At 55.8% G+C, this 20,502-nt stretch overlaps 1 protein-coding gene across 6 annotated transcripts in view; it reads right to left on the bottom strand.

Moving 5' to 3' along the window:
• Positions 1 to 20,502, bottom strand: part of PI4KB (phosphatidylinositol 4-kinase beta) — a 27,488-nt gene extending 6,986 nt beyond the window's left edge. The window contains exons 1-4 of one of the 6 annotated variants that reach the window (XM_055696656.1): positions 20,260 to 20,502; positions 19,842 to 19,954; positions 12,819 to 13,788; positions 2,943 to 2,987 (exon numbers count right to left, since the gene is read on the bottom strand). In XM_055696656.1, the coding sequence (XP_055552631.1) occupies positions 2,943 to 2,987; positions 12,819 to 13,760 (987 nt within the window). In that variant the 5' untranslated portion in view covers positions 13,761 to 13,788; positions 19,842 to 19,954; positions 20,260 to 20,502. Of the gene's footprint in view, positions 1 to 2,942; positions 2,988 to 12,818; positions 13,789 to 15,917; positions 16,033 to 16,233; positions 16,467 to 19,841 lie in introns of those variants that run through there. The other 5 variants (XM_055696655.1, XM_027810244.2, XM_055696657.1 and 2 more) reach the window with 5 other exon arrangements.

The raw sequence follows: 20,502 nt of genomic DNA, 5'->3' as shown, positions 1-20,502 counted from the left end.
TCCAATTTCTGCAAAAAGCAGAACGATATCCCACAGATGCTCTGCTCCTTCCGACCCCTCTCCCTGTCCTCTGCCATCGAACCCCGACGGCTGCGATGTCCCTGCTCCTCCAAGGGCTCCTGCGCTCTGGCCGATGCAGGTTTCCAGGTCTGGCACATAGTCCAAGGATCCCAAAGCATCTCCTGAAGCATCTTCTCCCTGTTCTGCGAGTGGAGCAAAGCCGTCCTGGCCCCGGCCCCACCTCTGTGACCTGTTCCACACCTCTGATATTCCTGCTCCAGCTGCAAACCTTCAGGTCTCAGCTCCTCCAGCCAGAAACACGCAGCCGGGAAACGTCCTCCCCATCCCACCCCGCTCCAAAGGCATCCCACCGAGCACCACTCCGCTCTTCACTGTTATCGGGGGACTCAGCACGGAAGTTTCGCATCCTGTTATGGAGAAGCAGCTTTGGGAAAAGGCATGAGCTGAGCTGGGGCCGTCGCTGGCTGAGCCATCGCAGGAAACGCCATCCCCAGCCTGCCCGAAGAGCCACAGAAAGTCCATCGTGCTGGAGCTGGGCTGCGGAGAGCTGCTTGTGCCCTGGCTCACAAATATCAGCGTCCTGAAGCCAAGCAAACAGCGAAGGATGGAAGATGCTCTTCCCTCATCCGACCACCCGAAGGATCCTTCTGTTGCTCTGAGCCAAGATAAATATTTACTTTCTACCGTTTACTTTCGACGACAGCAAAACATTTCACTGGCAGTGCTTTGAAAAAAAAATAATAAATATTCCTGCTCTTAAATTAGTCAGGGATTTGTGCTTATGTTTTGCTAAGACACACTCCAGGAGCATCCATCTCCCCACACGGGTTCCAACCGCTTCCCAGGCCTGGGCAGGGACGATGCCACCGATCTGTCCCTGGCTACCGGGACGGCAGTGGAGGGAGCCCCAGCTTCGGCCAACGGCTTTGGAGCGGTGCCGGAGGTGTCACGTCGTGGCGAAGGGGCAAGGCCGCTCCGGCTCTGCGCAGCCATCGTGCCCGGGGGAGGTTTAAGCATCTGAAACGGGAGCATTGACCTGGGACGCTTTCCAGCCTCAGCTGCCACAGTGTCTTCTGCTGTCCCACCTGCCCCTGCCCTGACATCCCACCTCTCCTCCGCTCAAACCACCGCAATTCGTCATTCCAGAGCTTCGCACAGCGAAACCGTGGCTGCCCCCCATTCCTGCTGCCCACGGTCACTCGCTCCCCAGGAGGGAGACCCACCTGATGTACTCACAGGTGGAAACTACTCAGCGGTGCAGAGCAGAGCTGCTACCTGGTCCCTTCAGCCTAGCTGCCTGCCATGGGGATTTCAGCGCCAGTGATAAATGCCACGAGCCTTCAGCTTGGTGCAGGTGCCTGCAGCGGGTTTATGAATTTGGCATAAACGGTTGCAAAAAAAAAAACGGGCTGCAAAAAAAGCAACACAGCTGCTGCAGTGAGCATCTGCCACGGATAAACAACCTGGGGCTGGAAAGCCTGGAAGGAAAGGTCTCCTGCCACTGGGGAGAGGAACAGGCACTTGCTACCGCCCGGCGCCGGGTGTCAGCGAGATGGATGGCACAGCCACGGTGCCGGCAACACCCATCGCCGCAGCCGGAGAACCGCCAGGACACTTCTGTGAGGCCCTGGGACCGAGGGGCCTGTAAGCGTTCTGCTGCCACCGAGCCTCAGAAAGCCACCAGAGGAAGAGACGCCGCTGCCTTCGCTCCGCTGGCCGGAGCGGGAGGCGGAAAAAAGCAAGTGACTCGCCTAAAGCTGGGTGGCAAACCGGGACCAGCCCAGCATCCGGCCTCCCACCCATGGCGGCCCGAGACCCTGCGCCCCTTGCACCACTTCAAACAGCAGAGCTGGAGGCGACTGATAAAAAAAATGAAAAGGAGGAGACTGCATCGGGGTGGACTCAGGGGTAAAAGCCTCATGCCCTGTGCCGGTACACAACGGCAGCATCAGCTCTCCTGCCTGCACCGTCAAGGTGTGAACATTTCCCCTCTGCAGCACAGAAGGACGAGTGGGTGCACGTCAAATAACCCAGAGGCTACATCAGCTGGAGGCCACCGAGCAGACCCTGTCCCAGAGGATGGGGCTACGCAAGGCACCGCTGCCCAGGTACGTAGTTTTGATCATGGACTACATATCCAACGTGTGGAAGCCCACTGGGAATCCCAGGTGGAGAACACACACACACTGGCAGGAAAATGATACAGGTGAGGAAGATGCTATTGATTGGGGGGGAAAAAAAATAAATTAAAAAGGCTCATTTTGAAAGAAAAACACTCTGCTAGGGAGACACTGGGTTTTGATTGAAAGTTTAACGCACAGAAGTTGGGGGGGGGGGAATGATTTGTGGAAAAAGCAAATTAAATCCCATCTGGCAGAGAACTTTCAAGTAAAATTCAAGGAAACAGCATTTCCTCTTTCATCCGCGGACACCGCCATGCAAAGGTCAGCGACTGCTCGGACCAAAATCAGCAGCCAAGTCCCTCCCGTGCCTCCGCCGGCTGCTGGCGGTACGAGGGTTTCTCTGCCCCTCGCTGCTTTTTTTTTGAGGGGGGTGGGGTGGGGTGGGTGGGAAGGAGGGGAATGAGCACCCAGGGCCCCCCCTTGGGATTTTCTGCTTTATTTTAGCCAAACCAGCGCAAGCAAATTTGCCCAAAGCTCCCTTTCTGCCGGCGTTTCACTGAACACGCTGGGCACGTTCAGCCAAAGCCGGCACCACCTGGCCGGTGGCACGAGAGGCGGCCGGCACGCTGCCGGCGCTGGGGGTGAGCGATGCAGATATTGGGGGTGACCGCTGGGGACCAGAGCTGCTTGTGGTGCATTGCCGGGTGCCGGGGTTTAGGACTTTTGTGGCAGAGAGGAAATGCTGCTGTCGCGGGGAAGGCAGGCAGCCCGGGCGCAGGAACGAAACGGGCCACTTACGGGAGAGAGTGACTTATCGAGACTTTCCGTACTCGAGGAGAGCTCCTGGGAAACGGAGGAAAGGGGGTTTGGTGGCAGTTTTGGGGGGTGGTGTTTGTTTAAAAGGAGAGAGAGGAAGGAGGGAGAGGGGGAGAAAAAAGCAATAGTTTAGCTCCACGTTCATAACGATCACTTTTCATTTTTATTTTTATTTTTTTCCCCCACCCCACCCCATCACAGTTTTGTTGCCTTTTACACTTGGATAGAAAGCGGCACCTAAACTGGCACACGATGCTTCCAGAGTAACACCACAACAATTTCAAGGATCTAAACTGGAGCCTCCTCCGGCCGCGGCCACTCGTGGTGGCACCAAACAGGGAGCCGGGCTGGCGGCTCATCGGCAGATCTAGTGCTAAATGCCCATAAAACCCACACAGATTTTCCCCATTTACATCCTTCAAAATAATCTTCTACCCCAGAGGTGTAGCTAAGGTTTCAGCTCTGGCTTTCTGGGCTCAAATCAGCTGCAGAGACGGGAGCTACCAGGGCAGGCAGGGATGCTCGTGCCGGCATCTGCCTCGAGACATCCTCTTGCCATCAACAAACCCTCTTTTTCTCCCCTGGACTTTAATTTAGCCTCTCATTTCGGCAGACAAAATTAACCCCAGGGAAACTGTCGGACAAATTTTAAAAACCTGACAACAATTAAACTATTTCCAAGCTGACAAAGAGAGCTTTCAGCATTGGAGGGGTTACTCTGTGAAGCAGCATCCCTGCGCAGCCAAGCAAACCCTTCGTACCATGGGCAGAAGCCACCGACCGCGCTTCCCCGCAGCCACCGAACGCCACGCTGCGCGGCCGCCCTAACAGCAGCTTCCACCTCTACCCCAGCCGTCCCACCATTCCAGCAGCTTAAGGGCCCACAGATCCATTATTTTCATGCCAAAAAGTGGTAAAATGGAGCTTCAACATCCTTGAGACCAGTGTGCAATTGGTTTTAAAATTCACTTCCCAAAAAGAAACAAACAGGTCCGGGTTCAGTACGTTAGCTACAGGGATACGCTAATTCCACCAGGCTTAGCCTTGCCATAAGAAATAACAGCGTTTAAATTAATTGCTTCTGCATCAGCACGTAAAAACCCTGACAGCGCTCAGACCCTGACAGGTTCACCCAGGAAAAACACCTGGAGCCGGGAGGCTGCCACAGGCTCACGCTGCCGCCCTCCTTCCCAGGCACCGGGCCATTCGGGACCTTAAATCGGAATATTCTGTGGTCAGAGTTTCCCCTGTTTTGGTTTTTATTTCCATATATATATGGAAATAAAAAGAATCTCTAACCAGGAGATGGGGAATGCAGGATGGCAGGTAACCTGAAAAGCTTTTACCGACACCGTCTTGTCATGTTTGCCCACGACGAGAGCGGACACCTCTAAAGCTCACCTACCGGCCGTGCTTTGCCCAGTTCAACTCCCATTAAAATCAACCCCATTTTAGAAGCTCATCTTCTCACGGCTTCCACACATCCCCCCACCCGTGACGCAATCCTCACGGACGATCTGGGCTGCTCCCGCTCCGTCCCTGGCAGTCACGAGACAGACCCCGGTCCCCGCACACTTCCAAGCGGAGCCTATTCCATGAAAGCCACGCCAGCGCGCAACGCCTGACGGTAGAGCTCTCAAATCCCTCTTGGATTTAGGACTCAAGCTCCCAATTTTTATTTGGCGTCTTAAATCAAGGTGACGCGCAACCCGCCCGGCGCAGGATGCACCCTGTGCTTCGGCGAGCGCAGGCTCTGCTCCCCGACGGCTCCACAAGCAGCGGCTGCGATGCCATTAGGTCTCCAATTTACTAACTTTGCCCAAAAATGCCGGTTCTGAAAACCACAACTGTCGACTACAGGAGCTGGAGACAACCCCCCTGTGTTAAACAAAAGCCCTTTGGTAGGTTTAAGAGGTGTCGGCGTATTAACACATCCAAACGAAGGGTCTACCTTCAAACGAGGAGGTCGTTATCCAGCTTGCAAAGTGGACCGGGGTGCCCCGGGAAGCCCACGGGCTGACGCAAGGTGGGTTTGCACCACGAGGCTGAAGATTAGTCAGAGCCGGCCCCGGGGTGGGGGAACGGCACATTCCTCCAAGGTTCAGCTCTGGGGCTGTAGTGAAGCAGCTGCTCCCCAGACGGAGCACGGCCGGGCTCTTGGCTTTTCCACCTCTCCAGGAAGCTCCGGCATCTCCTGCAGCTCAGGTCACCTGCTCACCACACCAGGCAAAACCTCCTCGCAGTGCCAGGCCTGGGTCCAGGGAACAGGAATAACAAACTCGGAGGGGAAATTAAGTGCATCTTATTTTTTTGCTTAGCGTCTAACCCGCCGGCATAACCTCAGCAGCTCCGGACACGTTCTGAGCCGGTTCCTCCCCACCTGCCTGCGCTTCCAGCAGGCTGATCGCAGCGTGGCTCTGCCCTGGGACGCAGCGAGGCAGCCAAGGAAAGACAGTTCTGGGGTCTCCATTCAATACCTGATGATTTCCCCAGGGAGATCAGGTAGCTTTATGCAGCCAGCCAGCAAACTGTCCTAAAAAAGTGCAATAGTGAATACAGCTCATCATGCGAGCAGGGCAGGCGAAGGCTGGGTTCCTCCAGATGCATCCTACCCCCCAAAACCTAAAATAACCAAACAAAAAAGAACCTCAGCACATTTCTGGCTTCTCCTCTCTGTGGCATTTGGTCAATGCTTCAAAAAGCTGCTGCTGGAGGAGACAAGGATTGCACGAGACTCATTTCCCCAAGAAACGCGGCTGGAAGGAGCGGGAAAACGAGCCATGTTCCAAGGGTGCCAGCGGCACGACTCCTCTCCCTTGCAAACTCGACAGATGGATGAGCCATATGCCAAGCACGGGCGAGCTTCCAGATCTGTCACTCGGGAAACCAGAAGCCTCGAACATTAAATACCCTGGTCTCAGCCGAAACTGAGGTGCCAGGCGGTGTGTACGGCCATCGTCAGCTCCATCCCCTTCACCGTCGCTGCGCCCTGCGCTCAGGACACAGCTCACCTGCAGCCACCCAGTCTGCAGGGCTCGCTTTGGGGTTTGAGGCTAAAATTCTTGGTCTTTCTTAAGATGTAGGAACGTTCAGTGCAAGTGTCTACCCGGGTAAACACATACCGTCACACCGATAAAAATAACTCCGTCTCTCTTTGTAAAGCGCTCGACAGCACGCCTGGCACGCCTCGACACCTCTGCCACGTCCACAAACCCTTCCCAGGACCTTCCTACCCGTTACAGAGCTGAAACGGGTATTATGGATGACAGTGGTTTGTATCTTAAAAAATTATTTACAATCCCAGCAGCTCAAGAGGCAAACACCTCACTAACACTGCTGGTGCCACGGGGAAAAGAGGATGTTTTAGCCAAGAGACACAAAACCTGGATGCCCGGAGGAGCCAGGCTTTGCAGCTTTACTGACTTCTGCCACCCTGGCCAAGGGAAAACCCTTCAGAGGGATGCCCTACAAATCCAAAGGGATGCTGCGGAAAGGTTGCCAAACCTCCCAAGCCGGACCCGTCGGTGGGACCGCGGCGCAGCCGGCAGCACCGTCCTCACAGCCATTTGGCACCACAGCTCGGCCAGCCGCGCCGCCGCCAGGAAACAAGCCCTACCAGGAACAGCACCTCTGCCAGCGTCGCTGAAGGTGCAGTTCCAGAGGTAAAAGGCCAACGCTCCTCCACACCCCGACTAGCAGAGGCAGGGCAGGGATGTGGGCTGAAAAGCGAAAAGACCAAGGTCAGACACGTTGGGCAACCTCGAACAAAAAGCAGCTTGCAAATCCAGAAGTCGCCTGTAAGCACACAGGCTCCGATAAGCGAATCCACGCAGAAACGCAGACGTAAACAGATTTGCATATAAACCCTCCCTGCCGTTTCTCAAGATAACGCTGATGCCGCTGTTAAAAAAAATAAAACCCACACCGTGGGCAGCGCTTGCATCGCGTGAAAGCTTTGCTCTTCCTCCACCACCACCCACACGCAGTGGCCCCGAGTTAACAGCGAGGCGCTGGCATTTAAGAAGCTGCCGTTTCCAGCGCTCCATTCCCGGCAGCCAGCCTAGATTCTTGACTGATTATTCAATTAGCAGTTTTCTAATTAAAATTTTTTTACTTGACTAGTAGAACCAGTTCAGCCAAACATTTTTGTTCACATGGAGATGCAAGCCTGGCCGGCTCTCTCCACCATCAGCCCAGCTCTGAGCTGGCACTGGCTTCAGGCTCGCAGCTAAAGCAAGCCATCCCCATTTAAAAATAACTGGTTTCAATCCAGATGGGTTAAATAAAAAAAAAAAAAAAAAAAAAAAAGCAGCTGGATTTCCCCTCCTGCTCTCTCTATGTTTTGAACCTTGATCTTAGCTCCTGAAGGAATCCCACAGATGAACCGCTCCTATCCAGGCCATCAGTGTGATTTATTCTTCCCACCTCCCAGGCTTTGGGAGTTAAAACACTGGTGGGAGGCAGAGCAAGGCACAGGGAGTACCCTCCCCGTTTCACCCAGGTGCAAGGTCTCAGCTATAAAGTTTGACATGTCTTCCCTAACATGAAAACTTCCCGACCTCCAGGGCTCGCCATCACAGCGCTGGATTTCTCAGCACCAGCAGCGCTGCGCCCTGCCACGCTGGCGGGGACACGGGGGTCACGGCTCAGCGGGGAGATAAAGGGCTGAGTATCGGCGAGGGCTGCAAACCCCAGTCTGCCAGGCAGGAAAAGCGGGGCGTGAAAGAGCTCGCAACCAGCCTTGGCTTTCACATCAAGTCATGGGGTTTCATCTTTGAGAGGTGTTTTCCAAAAGCAGCAGCCCGACAAGAAACACAAAGAGGTGCAGCAGCAGCAGCACACCCCAGGCACACTCATCCCTGAAAACGCCAACTCGGCCAAGCCCCGGCTGGGCTGCGGGGGTGCAGACCCAGGGGGGGTCCTCATCCAGCCCTAGAGAGGTGGGGAGATGAGCGGGGGGAGCAGTTGAGGTGCTGCTGCCACTCGGAGCCTGCCAGGACCCAGGCGAGGGTGGCTGCACGCTGCAAAGGCGGCACAACCTGTTTGTGCAGCAAATCCCCCGGGGCGGCCGCTGGGGAGGACTCGCTGCACCTTTACAGCAAATCCTGCTGGGTGTACGGAGGAGGTGTCATTAAAACCCAAGCACCCCGAAGTCAGCAAGGCTGGAGTTTTTGTAGAGCTAGGTGAAATGAAGGCGATCAGACAGCAAGATGACTTTCCCTGCTCCAGGTTCGGCCGCCCCTCACCCCAGCAGGTCTCTCTAGGGCACCTCGAGACGTCTCTGGTAGCTTGGCCCAGCCACGAACGGTTTTACTGAAGTTACTTAAGCAGCTGCTCTGCCCTGGGTGAGGTTTTGTTTCCAGGTCGCTGCCTGAAACCATGCCAAAACCCCGGGGAGCCGGACACATCGAGCTTCCACCTCCACACGGTCCCACCAGCCACCCAGCTCCACGCCACCACCACGTTTCTGCCAGCACAACCCACTTCACAGCACAACCAATGGCACCAGTGGGACCAGCCCATGCCAAACGACCTTCTCACACGTTTAATGTTTAAACAGGCAAGAAAGACGCAAAGTATCCCCACGGCACAGCACTGGGACGGCACCCTGTCCCCGTGTCTGCAGCATGGGCACCTCAGCCACGCTCTGTCCACCTCCGAGCATCCCAGCGGCGCGCGGCCGAAGGCGTCTCAGGCCACCTCCTCCAATGGGACACTTGTCAGTGCTCCCCTGGGCTCCAGCACCAGCATCAGGTTCCAGCCGGGTCCTCCACGCCTGGTTTCAGCTTGCACAGGTGGACAATCCCGTGCTGAGCAGCTGCAGCCATTTAATCCACCCTTTGTAAATGGATCTGGGAACGGGACACACCTGGACTTGGCAAGACCCGACCACCACCCTGGAAACCAGGGCTCAGCCCATCCACCTTGAACTGGAGGGATGCAGGACGACATGAGTTTTGAGCTTGTGGCTTTTCCTTTGCATGCCCTTGCATGAGCTGAAAATTAACACATGTAAAATAAATTTACACCATTAGAACTGTACTGTAGAAACGTGTTACGCAGACGTAATGCGGTGAGGATTTAAAAACCCACAGTGTGAGCAGCACTTAAAGCCTCTCCTGCCCGTTATTACAGTGGTTATGCAGCACGAAGCAAGAACTGGAACAGAGACCTCAGCGGGGGGAATTATTCTCTAGAAAAAGCACCACAGCTGCGGGCGACTGCGGGGAAAAGGACAGATTCACCCCAGGGTGACTACAACCTTGCTGGGAGCCGGCCTCCCCCCAGCTCTAAAACCACCACAGAGTTTTTTTTCTTAAGTAGCATTAATACCCGCGTTGGGTCTGACTCAGCTTATCCAGGACCAGCAGCAAAGGACAGAGGCACCTGCAGGAAGCAGCCTCGGAACAGGGAGCGCCTGGCACCGCAGCTCGGCAAGGATGGGGACAAGGGGCAATGGTCCAGGGGAGAAATAACACCCCGGAGGTCTACAACAGGTGACCTACGGGAAGCGTAGAAGAGGCCAGGATTGTTCAGCGCAGAGAAGATTGATGGGAGATGGCAAAATAACCCCAAAAATTGTTCGATGCAGGGAAGACTGATGGGAAAATAACCCAGCCAGATGCAGAAGGATGCTGTGGAGAAGGGAACGTGGTGCCACCACCTCCTCAGTGGAGCTAAAAAGCAGCTTCAGGCTCCAGTAACAAAGGGGAGACGAAGCCTGGGTGCAAGCTCTGCAGTGGGCTGCAGAGCCTCCAGGGCAGACAGGCCACTTCCACCAGCACCCTTCAGGATGGGTGCGACAGACTGGCTGTCCCTGCACCTCTCCTTTCCCTGCACTTCCCTCCAGCCCTGTCCCATGCGGCTTGTATTTCAGATCTACGCCCACCAGCCCAACGCTGCAGTTTTTCCTCCCTACAGCTCTTTCAGACAGTTTATTCCATTTCTCCTGCTCTCCACCAGCCGCTGGTCACCGACCAGAAACGACCAACTCCTCCGCAGCGCCTCTCCTCCATCCTGCGCTGCTCCTGGCTCCGGGGCCGCCCCTGGGCCCAGCCGACTTCACTCCAACCGCAGCAGACACAGAGTTATCCATGTTCCGACACCGGTCCCACGTTTGCAGCAGACAGCTGACAGCGTCACGTTTTACACCCGGCTGGGTTGTACCTGGCTTTGCTTTTTTAAAGACGGGAAGGAACGCCCGACGCGCGGCCGAGTTTGCAGGCTGCGGCCAACGTGAGACCAGGCACTGCAGCAGCGCTCGAGAAGGAGATTCAGGCCTCACTGCCTTCCTTCATCTGAGCGGGCAACTTCTTGCTTTTACAGTTGAGTTTTTTGCAAAAATAGAAACTGAAGTTTCTCGGGAGGCACAGCGGAGCGGATCCCCGACCCACGGCTTGATGGTATGGACACTGGTGGCAGAGACAAAACCGCGTACGGGGAATAAAGCACCTCCCAGACGAGCACACATGAGATTTTACTGCTGAAAAGACCTCCAGCGTTGAGAAAATCTGGGGAACTGGTGAAGGGCTCATGCCAGCACAAGACAATTCAGACAGCTGTGGGTTTCTCAGACCGAGTAACTTGCAGATCAAAATAGCGAACTCCAGAATTTGCTGGAATTTATGCCGGACCTTCCTGGCCCCACCACCAGCACTGGTGAAGCAGCTGCTTTTCGCAGGGGATCGCTGGTTTCAAACAGGAGGCAGGAACATTCAGCACCTAAAACAACATGGCTCCAGAAGCCGGTGGGGGATATTCAGAGACCAGGAAAGTTCTTAAGGCGCCTTGAGTATCCCTATGGCTGCGCAACACTTAAACAGCTTGCTCGGCCTCGGGATCAAAATACGTTTCAAACATTGCCAAGAGAAACTCTCTGCTGCGTTGCCTTCATCCATCATTTATGTAAAGCTTCAGTTTCCATTATTCAAGCAGCTACAGCCAGCACGAGCAGAGACCTCGGCACGTCCCGCTCCCCACCAGCCAGTTGTTTTCCACCGAGCAGCTGACGGGCAGAGATATGAAAGATTCATTTACCCATCGGCAAACACCACGACCCCGGCTTGCAGCTGGGTTTGCACCCAAGAGCTGCAGGGAGCAGGACCGGGTGGGTTTCCCTTGAAACCAGCCCAGCTGAGCGCTGCCTCATGCCTCCAAAGCCTCCTTCAAACCCTTGTCCAAAGGAGCCTTTCCCAAGCCCGGCAGACAGGCAGGGGACCACGTGGCCCCTTCCAATGATTTACAACCCCAGCGCGAAGCCGAGAGAAAGGGGGAATCTCAGACATGGCAGGAAAGCCAAGAAATACTCCACTGTTACGAAAACGGTCATGAGATCTTGAATGTCTAGACAGAGCCGCGGGGAAGTTGGCTTTCAAGATCTCATCCACACTAGCACAGGGATGACCCAGAAAAGGAGCTGCGCGGAGTTTGGCTCATCTGCCCGGGTGAACGGCTGCCCAAGCCCCGCCGGGACCGAACCTTTGGTATTGTGGTTTTACAGGCCATTTCTGAGCCTGCCGAGCCATCCCCGCTGCAGAGGCGAGCCACCTCCCCGGGGGAGTATTTCAAGTTCGTGAGTTCTGGAAGAGGCATTGCTTTTCTCCGATTTGGTTAGCACTGCTCATAAAACCTGCGTTTAGCACCAGCTCGTCTCCTCTGCCCCCCTCTCCCGCCCGGCAACCCCATCTCAGCCCTGCATTTCTCACCATCTCAAGCTGATGCTCATGCTGAAAAACATCAGCCCTTCAAAACAAAGCAGCAAAACAAAAATTCTGCGTTTCCAGCTCTTTTTCCTCTAGCCTTGCAGCCCCACTGCCGAGGATGCTGCTCATCCTTTTGCTCCTCTCTGTGTCAGCAGATGCGTGAAATGAATAAACTGCGTTTTCTTTGCAAGAAATCCTGCCCAAGCAAAACCACACTCTCTGGTGAGTGTGCACAGTCTCGCAGTGTGCACCGACACAGCAGCTCAGCACCAAAGCCAAGGCAGCTTCGTGCCGATAACTTCTTGACACTTAAAAATAAACACCGCAAAGCCCACAGGAGCTGTTTAGGTTTGGAAGACACGTAACACGCATACGTTCGAGTTCACCTATTTAATTGCTGTTTACTTTGGCATTAAACCGCATTAGCGCCTAACCCTGGAAGCGTCCCCTCCATGCAGCCCAGCCCCTCCGGCAGGGAAAGCCTGGCTTTCCACCGTCTTGGAGCTGTGAAAAGAGGACAGAAATCCAAAGCAGAGCTCAGCACAGGGCAGCAGCCACGAACAAACCCCACAGCTGCAGCTCTCGGCCCCACAGCCAGAAGGGTGAGCGCGCCAGAGGCTTGTTTTGGCCAGGGCACTGGCAGGGCAGAGCCGATGGGTTTATCTGCTCTCCTCCTGCCCCCAGCTGCCCAGGGCCCTTTCCGCCTGCGAACAAACCTCGTCGTTGCTAAATCTTGAACAAGTCGGGACAAGGAGGAAATCACATTTCCAACAGCAATCAGATGGCTGCAGATTGCAAAACAGAGGCACCAGCCTGTTGCCCAAACCGTGTGGGAATTCAGCAGCGCAGGAAGCGACTCAGCCCTCCCGACCCAGCTTTCTGCCTTACCTTGACGCCATCTAATGCCCCCCCCTTCCACCCACACCAAGAAACGCCCCCTCCAGAGCCCCAGCACCCTCCAACGCGACCCACTGGTGCGTGTCAGTTTGCTTAGAGACACAGGAATCAAAACTTCAATCATTTGCAGCAACTAGGACAAAAAAAAAACCCTCTGCGGGGTAAAGGAGAAGCTATGAGATGAGAACCAACCGCTCGAGCACGGCCCTGGGGGCATCCCTTCCTGGGTGAGCTGAGCCTTGGAGGGCCCCAACATTACCTCTTCTTCGCTCTCGACTTTGGGATTGCTGGCTGTGCGCTTCAGATTGCTGCTCAGGCTGATGGTAACGGTGGCGTCCGACTTGGACCTCTGGTGAGTCCTTTTGGAAGGAGACAGGCCCATATCAGGCGCTGGGCTCAGCGACGGCAGCTCCCTCTTCTTGTAAGCTGGCTTCAACTCGTCCGAGAGGATGAGTTTCCGCAGCTTGGTCCCACGGGAGTGTCGCTGAGTGGAGATGTGCATGTCCGAGGAGTAGGCACCCAGCAGCAGGGCACACTGCAGGGAGAAGTTGATGCTCTGCCGGCAGCGGTGCACAATGTAGGGCTTGATCGCATCTCCCACGTCCTCGTCCATGTGAATGTACATATTCAGCAGCTGTGGCAGGTAGAAGTCCACTTCTTCGTTCCTAAAGCAGAACAACCTATTCCCAATGTAAGCCTGCACACCAGGTTCCTTTGAATTGTACAAGTATGAAATGGCCATGGAGATATCAAAGAGTTTGGATTCAAAGAGCCGGAGGAGCCAGGACTGCTTAGCAGAGTTATTCTTCTGCCGCTTCCGGGCGGTTTTCACCGTGTTGGCCGCCGTCTCGTCCTCCTCCTGGATCTTGGAGGCCGTGCCAGGTAGATCGTCCAAGCACTTGATTTTACAGCCCTCGCCGATGTCTCCATTGGCCAACTCCACCGCGGTCCGTGAGGCACGCTCTGCCTCGCTGCCATCAGCCAGCTTCGTCAAGCTGTCAGAGGAGACACCGTGCATCAGCTTGACCTTCTCCAGGACCTCTTCGCAGGCTTTCTTCGCCACCTCGGGGTCGATGACTGCCAGCTCCCCGACACCTTCCGTGATGACGCTGAGAGACGTCCCGCCATTCCCTTGGGGCGCTGAGCCGGGTGCCTGGTCCGAGCCTGTCCCTCGGGCTGGGTCTGCAACAGAGTCTCCCATAGCAGTGGTGGGTCTGCACACTTCAAAGCTGAAAAGAAAACAAGACACACACAAGAAGAAAAAAAAAAAAAAAAAAAAAAAAAGTCAGGGACACAATCCATGGAGAAGACCTGCTTCCAGATGGAAGGTGGGAAAACAGGAACCCGGGCTGGGATACACCTCAAGGGAAACAGAGAGCAGAGATGAGGTTTGGTGCAAACCTTCTGGAAAAGCCTTTGTCTAGAGGGAAGGTGCCCCAAGCCAACGCACACAACACTGAGCTGATCACGTTGGGTTTTAAAGGTCTTCTGGGTGCCCCTTCCACTCAGACTTCAAAGGGAGCTGTAAGCATCTATCAGCCATTACACAAAATTTCCCCGTTACCATGACGATAAAAAAATTGAGCAAGCCAAAAAGAGAAGCGGGGGGGAAACAGGTTGTTATAGGCTCTCCACCCCAAAGGCATTCTGCAACCCTTGGAACTGGAGGGCCACAGGCTGGGTGGACCCAGCGGCTCTGCTTCTTGCTAGAGGAGGTGGAACGTATCCCCCGTGCTCGGCTTTTGCTTATCCAACCTGCCCCGGGGACAGAGGGGACAGTGGTACGCGGCGCTTTGATGGTGCGATCCCCCGCCGGTGCTGGCGATGGGCGAGCAGAGCCGGAGCAAGAACCAAGCCTGTTGCAACTGGGTCCCTGTTTTCGAAGTCCAGGCGCTACTGCCCAGATTAAGCATCCTCACCAATGACTGGCACTTAATTATGTTTTAAAAATAAGATAAACGAGGGATTGAACACACTTCCCGGTTTCCCATCTCGATAAAAAGAGCAGCGGTGCATCTCTATGGATAACCAGCAAGAATAAAGGCAGCCAGTGCCAAGTGAAATCGTCCTCTAAAAATAAAATAAGGCACTCTATTCAATCTAACATCATTACCGCGGCTCTGACTGCTTCCCTTTATTGCTCATACGCTACAAGAAGACAGCTCGTGATCAGCAGAAGGGCACAATGCCTTTTACAAATGTTAAGCACTGCAAGCAGATTGCCAATTCCCTCCTGCTTTTCACGTCCAGCACGGTGGAAAAAATTACTGTCTTTGGAAAAGAAGTTCAGTGAACCATTTTCTGCCTGCCTGTTCCCCCAACGACCCCCAGCCCTGTTTTGCCCACAGAGGCTGCGCCAGCGGGTTCTTGCAGCGAGATATTTCCCTGTTAATTTAATGACCTTCTTTCATCTGTTTATTTTTACAAGCGATTACAGCTCCCGACGCAGGGAGAAAGGGGTGAGGAAACCCACGGCGTTTCTCTCTAAATATTCCAAGTGAGTAAAAACGAGGTCGGTGTGTCCAGATGTGAGCGCCGCTTCCCAGAGACTGGTTTCCTCCTCTTGTTTTCAAAACACTTAAGCTCTAACTACGAGGTGAAAAAAGCCTGACCAAAGTTCAGCAGCCCGAACCGATATGAATAGCATCTTTCACCCCGTCCACACGGCAGCAACACACAACGTTTTCCTCTGTGCTTGCCATTCTCTTCAGTACAAATCCTGCGTGCTTCAAATATTTGTGGTCATTAGATCCTAAAGACCCTGTGAACTGAAGGAAGTTGTTTTTCCCTCTAAGTGAGCCCAGCCTTGCTCCATGAAAGCCCAGATGTTCTAATTTTTAAATTAACACTGCGCCAGCAAAAAGGAGATCTTTCGGTGTAACTCAGCCAGGCGGGATTTAAAGAGGCAACCGAGCGGAGCCGGGTCCAAGGAAGGGTCACACAGAGCTTTGCTCATGCCAGCACTTCTGGGGTCCTTCAACTATTCACATCGAGACAACTGGGAAGGCAAACGGATGAAAAACAAAAAAATGCAGCAGTGGCATCTGCCAGAGTCCCAGACGCGGCTCCGCAGCCACACGCGGAGCGCAGCAGTACCTGCGAACCTGGGCGGCTCGGTCGCCCACAGAGGGCTTTCCGAGCCCCGACTGTTTATCCGATGCAGGGAAATGTGTTTGACATCCTCCTCGCTGGGCTGCAGAGGAAGAAAAAGTGTGTAGGATCCCGTTAAACCTCCCTCCCTGTAAACGCGGGGCACGCAGGTGAAGCCTGGTGCAACGTGACGGTGCACGCTGCAATCCTGGGCGTTAAACCTCCTCCACGTCCGTGGGAGAGGCGGGATCCGACCCGACCTACTCACACAAGGTATCCCGATGACTCCGAGCTGCCTGTGCCGTCACCGTGAGCAGAGCCGCTCCCGCCGCCAGCCCAAACTCCCCGATCCTTTGGCCACCTTCCCCCGGCTGGCCGCGGCTTGCCACCGCCGAGTGGGTTAAACTTGGATTAAGGAGCTGCGCAAGACAAATCCACCCACGGGCCTGCGGGGTTACCTCTGCACCACCGGCACGGCTTTGAAATCTGTGCATTTGCTTTTTAGAAAGTCAGTGCATTGCTTTTTAAATTTTATTATTATTGTTTTGCTCTTCAGCCCCGCCCCCGTCCCCCCCAACACTTACACAGCCGCCTTCTTCGGTGACATCCCAGCAATGGGGCTGTTTGGAGCCCGCCAAGGACACGTCTTCACTCCTAGCGCTCCCTAAAATCCCAGCGAGGGGGCTCACTCCCCGCCTCCTGCACCTCTCTGCATTTTTCCATGATTCACATCATTTGTTAAACATATCACAACGTACGATTTGCCTCTCGAGGCTCAGCAGAACTCCCCGATTCCAAATCGCTGGTCTCAACAGGGATAAAAACCCCATCAGCTGCACACAATGAAGCAATCCAGTCTGGAAAACAGGCTGAGCTGAATTCATGTGGTTCATCCTCCACCCACAGCCATAACGGGCCAAGTTTCTCTCTGGTGGAACGGCCCTGAAGCCGGTGATTAAATAAGAAATAAAGGGAAGCCCCTATCAGCACAGAAACTACCGATGAAGCAGCCGCGTGTCGGTGCAGCAATTCCAGAGCCGTGGCTCCTTCGGGAAGGGACAAAAGCAGAGGGAGATCTACGGGAACAGAGCTGTGGCTTTACAGGAAAAAAAAATAAAAGTCTTGCTCCTGCCTGACTTGAATAAGAAATATTAGCCCTGGCAAACAACCAGGAGGACAGGATGAAGCCTCACCAAGACATCTGGTCTCTATTACGCTGCATTACTTTTTGTTTTGCTCAGCGCTGACGGCCTTCAACATTTTGCTGTGCCTTCAGGAAGGCCACAGGAGTTGGGATGGGGGCAGAAAACATCACAGAGCGCTGGAGGCCAGACAAGGATGGACTGTCAGTGCCCCTCACCAGGCTGAGGGGAGAGCCCCCGCTCCTCGAAGCGCCCCTCCGCACCCACTGCAAACAGAACAACTCAATGCCACAGATTAACTGATAGCTTAGAGGTTGGGGAAACTGAGGCACAAAGGGACTGTGACTGGCTCGGCTCGCATGCGGGAGATGGGCTGTGTGTGCGAGCACCACTGAAGTGAGCACAAATAATTCATCCTGGGGGACACATCACCCTCTTTCAAACCTCAAATCCCCTTCCAGGAGGGACTCGGCACTGACATGGATGAGCTCCCACCCGTTTTTCACACTTGGCTGAAGCAGATTCAACCTCTGCACAGCACAAGGGTCTCACTCCACTTCAAAATAAAAATAAAAATGTTCCAGGCACCCCTTGAGGACAAACTCTGCCCATAAACCTCCTCTGCTGCACCAGGGCATGGCTGGGGGACTTCTCTGCCATGGAACAGCACTGTTTCCATCTTGAAGGGCACATGCCACGGAGCAAGGAGCAGAGGGAAAGCAAAAAAGGTGATTTTTCATGGAAAAGGGCAACAAGAGGCCCTGAGCCAAAGGCTGAGGGATCGCTGGCACCCCGGACAGACAGGACAGGCTCCTCCATCCAATGCAACCGCCCCATGTCGGGCCTCGGGACGGAGCAGCCTCTGAGAGCCCTTACTCGGGAAATGGATCAAGTGCAGCTCCTCTCAGCAGCTTTGGTGCCTCCAACCAGCACGTCAAAGCCCCGACACACCGGCCCGGCAGCTTTCTTAACAAAACAGCAGCTATGAGCAACACTGCCGGAAGAAACAGCACCAGCTACAGCAGCCACCACGGGCGGCCTGAGCGCGCTCACGCCTTAGCTCCACACAGCTCCTGAACGCCATCCCGGTTTCCAGCCCAGCAGCGAGGCTCACCGGCTCGGCTCCTGCGGCAGGACGGAAGGCTGGATGCCCCGCAAGCGGCTGGGAGCACTCCGCTCCAGTTCGGCATGGCTGGGATGCTCCTGCTGGAAGGATTCCGCATCCCGCCCCGCTTTCACCAGGCTCACCGACACGCCAAACTGTATTTGGCCAAGCCTGTGTGTCCGAAACATCAATAACCCTGGGGCGCCGGCAGACAGAACAACTCACCCCTGGATCTGGAATAAAATAAAAGCCATGCTGCAAGAAACGCAGCAAGAGAACGACAAACTACGCAACGTGTTAAGGAACGGCTCCAACGCTCCTTGGCCTCCTGGCTCCATCAGGGAGATGCCCCTAACTCCCTGCTCCAAATATCCATCCACAGCAAAGTATTTATAATATGTCTTTGTGGCATCGTTCCTAGGAAGCTGTTCTGCCTCCCCTGCTGCAACATCCCCGCACCGCAGAGGGGACGGAGACGCAGGAAAGAGGGAAAGCCGCAGCCTGGCAGCCCCAGAACCACGCTGCCAGCCCTTTTCTCATTCCTTGCTCCTCCAGAAGGAGCTAAATCCAGTGATATACTTATAAATTAACTTCCCCATTTGAAAAAATATAATCAGCACTAAAATCTGAGAACGCTGAGAAGTGCCCCAGCGCTCTGAAAAATGGTTCTTTTGCTGCAACAGGTGCTCGCGATTCGTGAGGAAGCCCTTCACAAGCCCACTCCACACATACCACAGCTGCAGCTCATCCCCACGTTACTCACACAAACACATCCAACCTTTTGTCCTCATCCCTCACACCTCTCCGCCCCTGAGGAGCATTAATTAGAATCCCTGAGCAAACGAGGACAAACCCTTCCATCCCAGCAACCTGTTTCGGAGCACACCAAACCCTTAAGCGAGCAGTGCTGGCACAGCCACCATGGGAACTTTCCTCCTCCCAGTGATCACAAGGTACTTTGCGCCTCAACCTTCCCACACTCGTTTACATATGTAAATTCACTATTTCAAGTTGCTGCTGTTATCCACAGTCATGTCTGAGTCTTTCTCTAAAGCGTGACTTGAAATAAGCTGTCTAGATGCAACAGAAAATGGAAGGAGAGGCAGGAGCCACATTCCCCAGCTCTGACTCTTCTGTCACCGCTCCAAGCATGGACCCTGAACTGCGGGATGACAAATGGCGTGTGACTGAAGGGGCACACGCCGACCATGGCACGGACCGAAATCCCAGTTAGGTGAAGCCAGAGACAGTTCCCCCCACCTAGCAGAGCTGGGGCTGACTCTGCAGGAGCAGATCCCTCGGCACTTACAGCCGTCGAGGGCGACCTCCAACACAGCCACCGGTTTGCAGAGAGCGATGAAGTCCCCAGGGGGGAGTTCCAAACCTCAGAGGGGCTGAAAAGCCCCTGCTCTTCCAACCAGCACCGAGCAGGATGGCACAACCGCTGGGCGAAAGAGCTGGAAACCAGCCTTTGCCCCCCAACCCGCACCCTGTTACTTCCCCGACGCTGCTCCCCAAAGCTTCACCGCGGGTTAAAGTCGGGGGTAGCAGAGGGAGCGGTTAAACGTTGTTGTTATTTATCACGCACAAAGTTACGGCCAACGGGAAGCAGAAGTTCCAGGGGGCAGAAAGCATGGAGGGATCGCCGTCCCGTGGAGCTGGAGGGGCTGGTGGGCTCAGCTGCCCCCGGGCACCACCTCCGGCCCCGGGGCAAGTATTTTAGACACAAGGGGCACCAGATGGCTCGGGGGGGTGTGGGGTGGGCAAAGCCCGGCCAGACACGACAGGCTAACGGGACGGGGAGAACCAGCCGGGAGCCCCCAAGGGGTCTCGGAGCCGGGGAGCCGGAGGGGCCGGAGCCCTCCCCGCCGGCGCGGCGGGACCCGGGGCAGGCGGCGGGCAGGTTACCCCGGGGGACGGGGCCGAGGACAAGGACGGGCGGTACCTGGTGCAACGCCATCCCGCACGGCCGCCTCTCCGGTCTGGGATGCCGACGGACGGGGCAGCGCAGGCGGCTCATCCTGGGCAGCGGCTCCGCGGGGCTGCGGGGACGATCGGCTGCGGCGGCGGGAGGGAAAAAAAAAAAAAAAAAAAAAAAAAAAAAAAAGGAAAAGATGATTTTCCTGCGCGACCAGGCGCTGCCGGCCCGCAAACCGCCGGCGCTGCGAGCCCGGGGGAGGCGGCGGAGGCCCCGGCCGGCCCCGCTCCGCCCCCGCGCAGCCCCAGGGGCCCGGCCCGCCGGGAGCCGGTAACGGGCCTCCCCGAGCGGCCGCAGAACCGGCCCGAGGACGCCGGGGGGGGGGTGTGGGAGCCCGCGGGGAGCTCCCGGTGCGGGGGGCTCCCGGTGCCGGCGCGGCGCTCACCTGCGGGGCCGGGGCGGGCGGGCCCGGGGCGGAGCGGCGGGGCGGGGCGGAGCGGGCCCAGGCCCGGAGCGGCGGGACAGGCCCAGGCCCGGGCTGCCCGCGGCGCCGCCTGACGGGGCTGAGGGACCGGCTGAGGGAGCGCGCTGCGCTCCGGCGCCCCCTGCCGGCCCGGCGGCACCCGCGGCTCGGGGGCGGGGCCTGCGCGGCCGAGGGTGTTGACGGAAACCGGCTCTGCTGGGCGCC

This window comes from Falco cherrug, chromosome 19 (genome assembly GCF_023634085.1).
Source record: "Falco cherrug isolate bFalChe1 chromosome 19, bFalChe1.pri, whole genome shotgun sequence".
Classification (NCBI taxonomy): domain Eukaryota; kingdom Metazoa; phylum Chordata; class Aves; order Falconiformes; family Falconidae; genus Falco; species Falco cherrug.
This window is presented reverse-complemented; position numbering and strand designations above follow the sequence as displayed.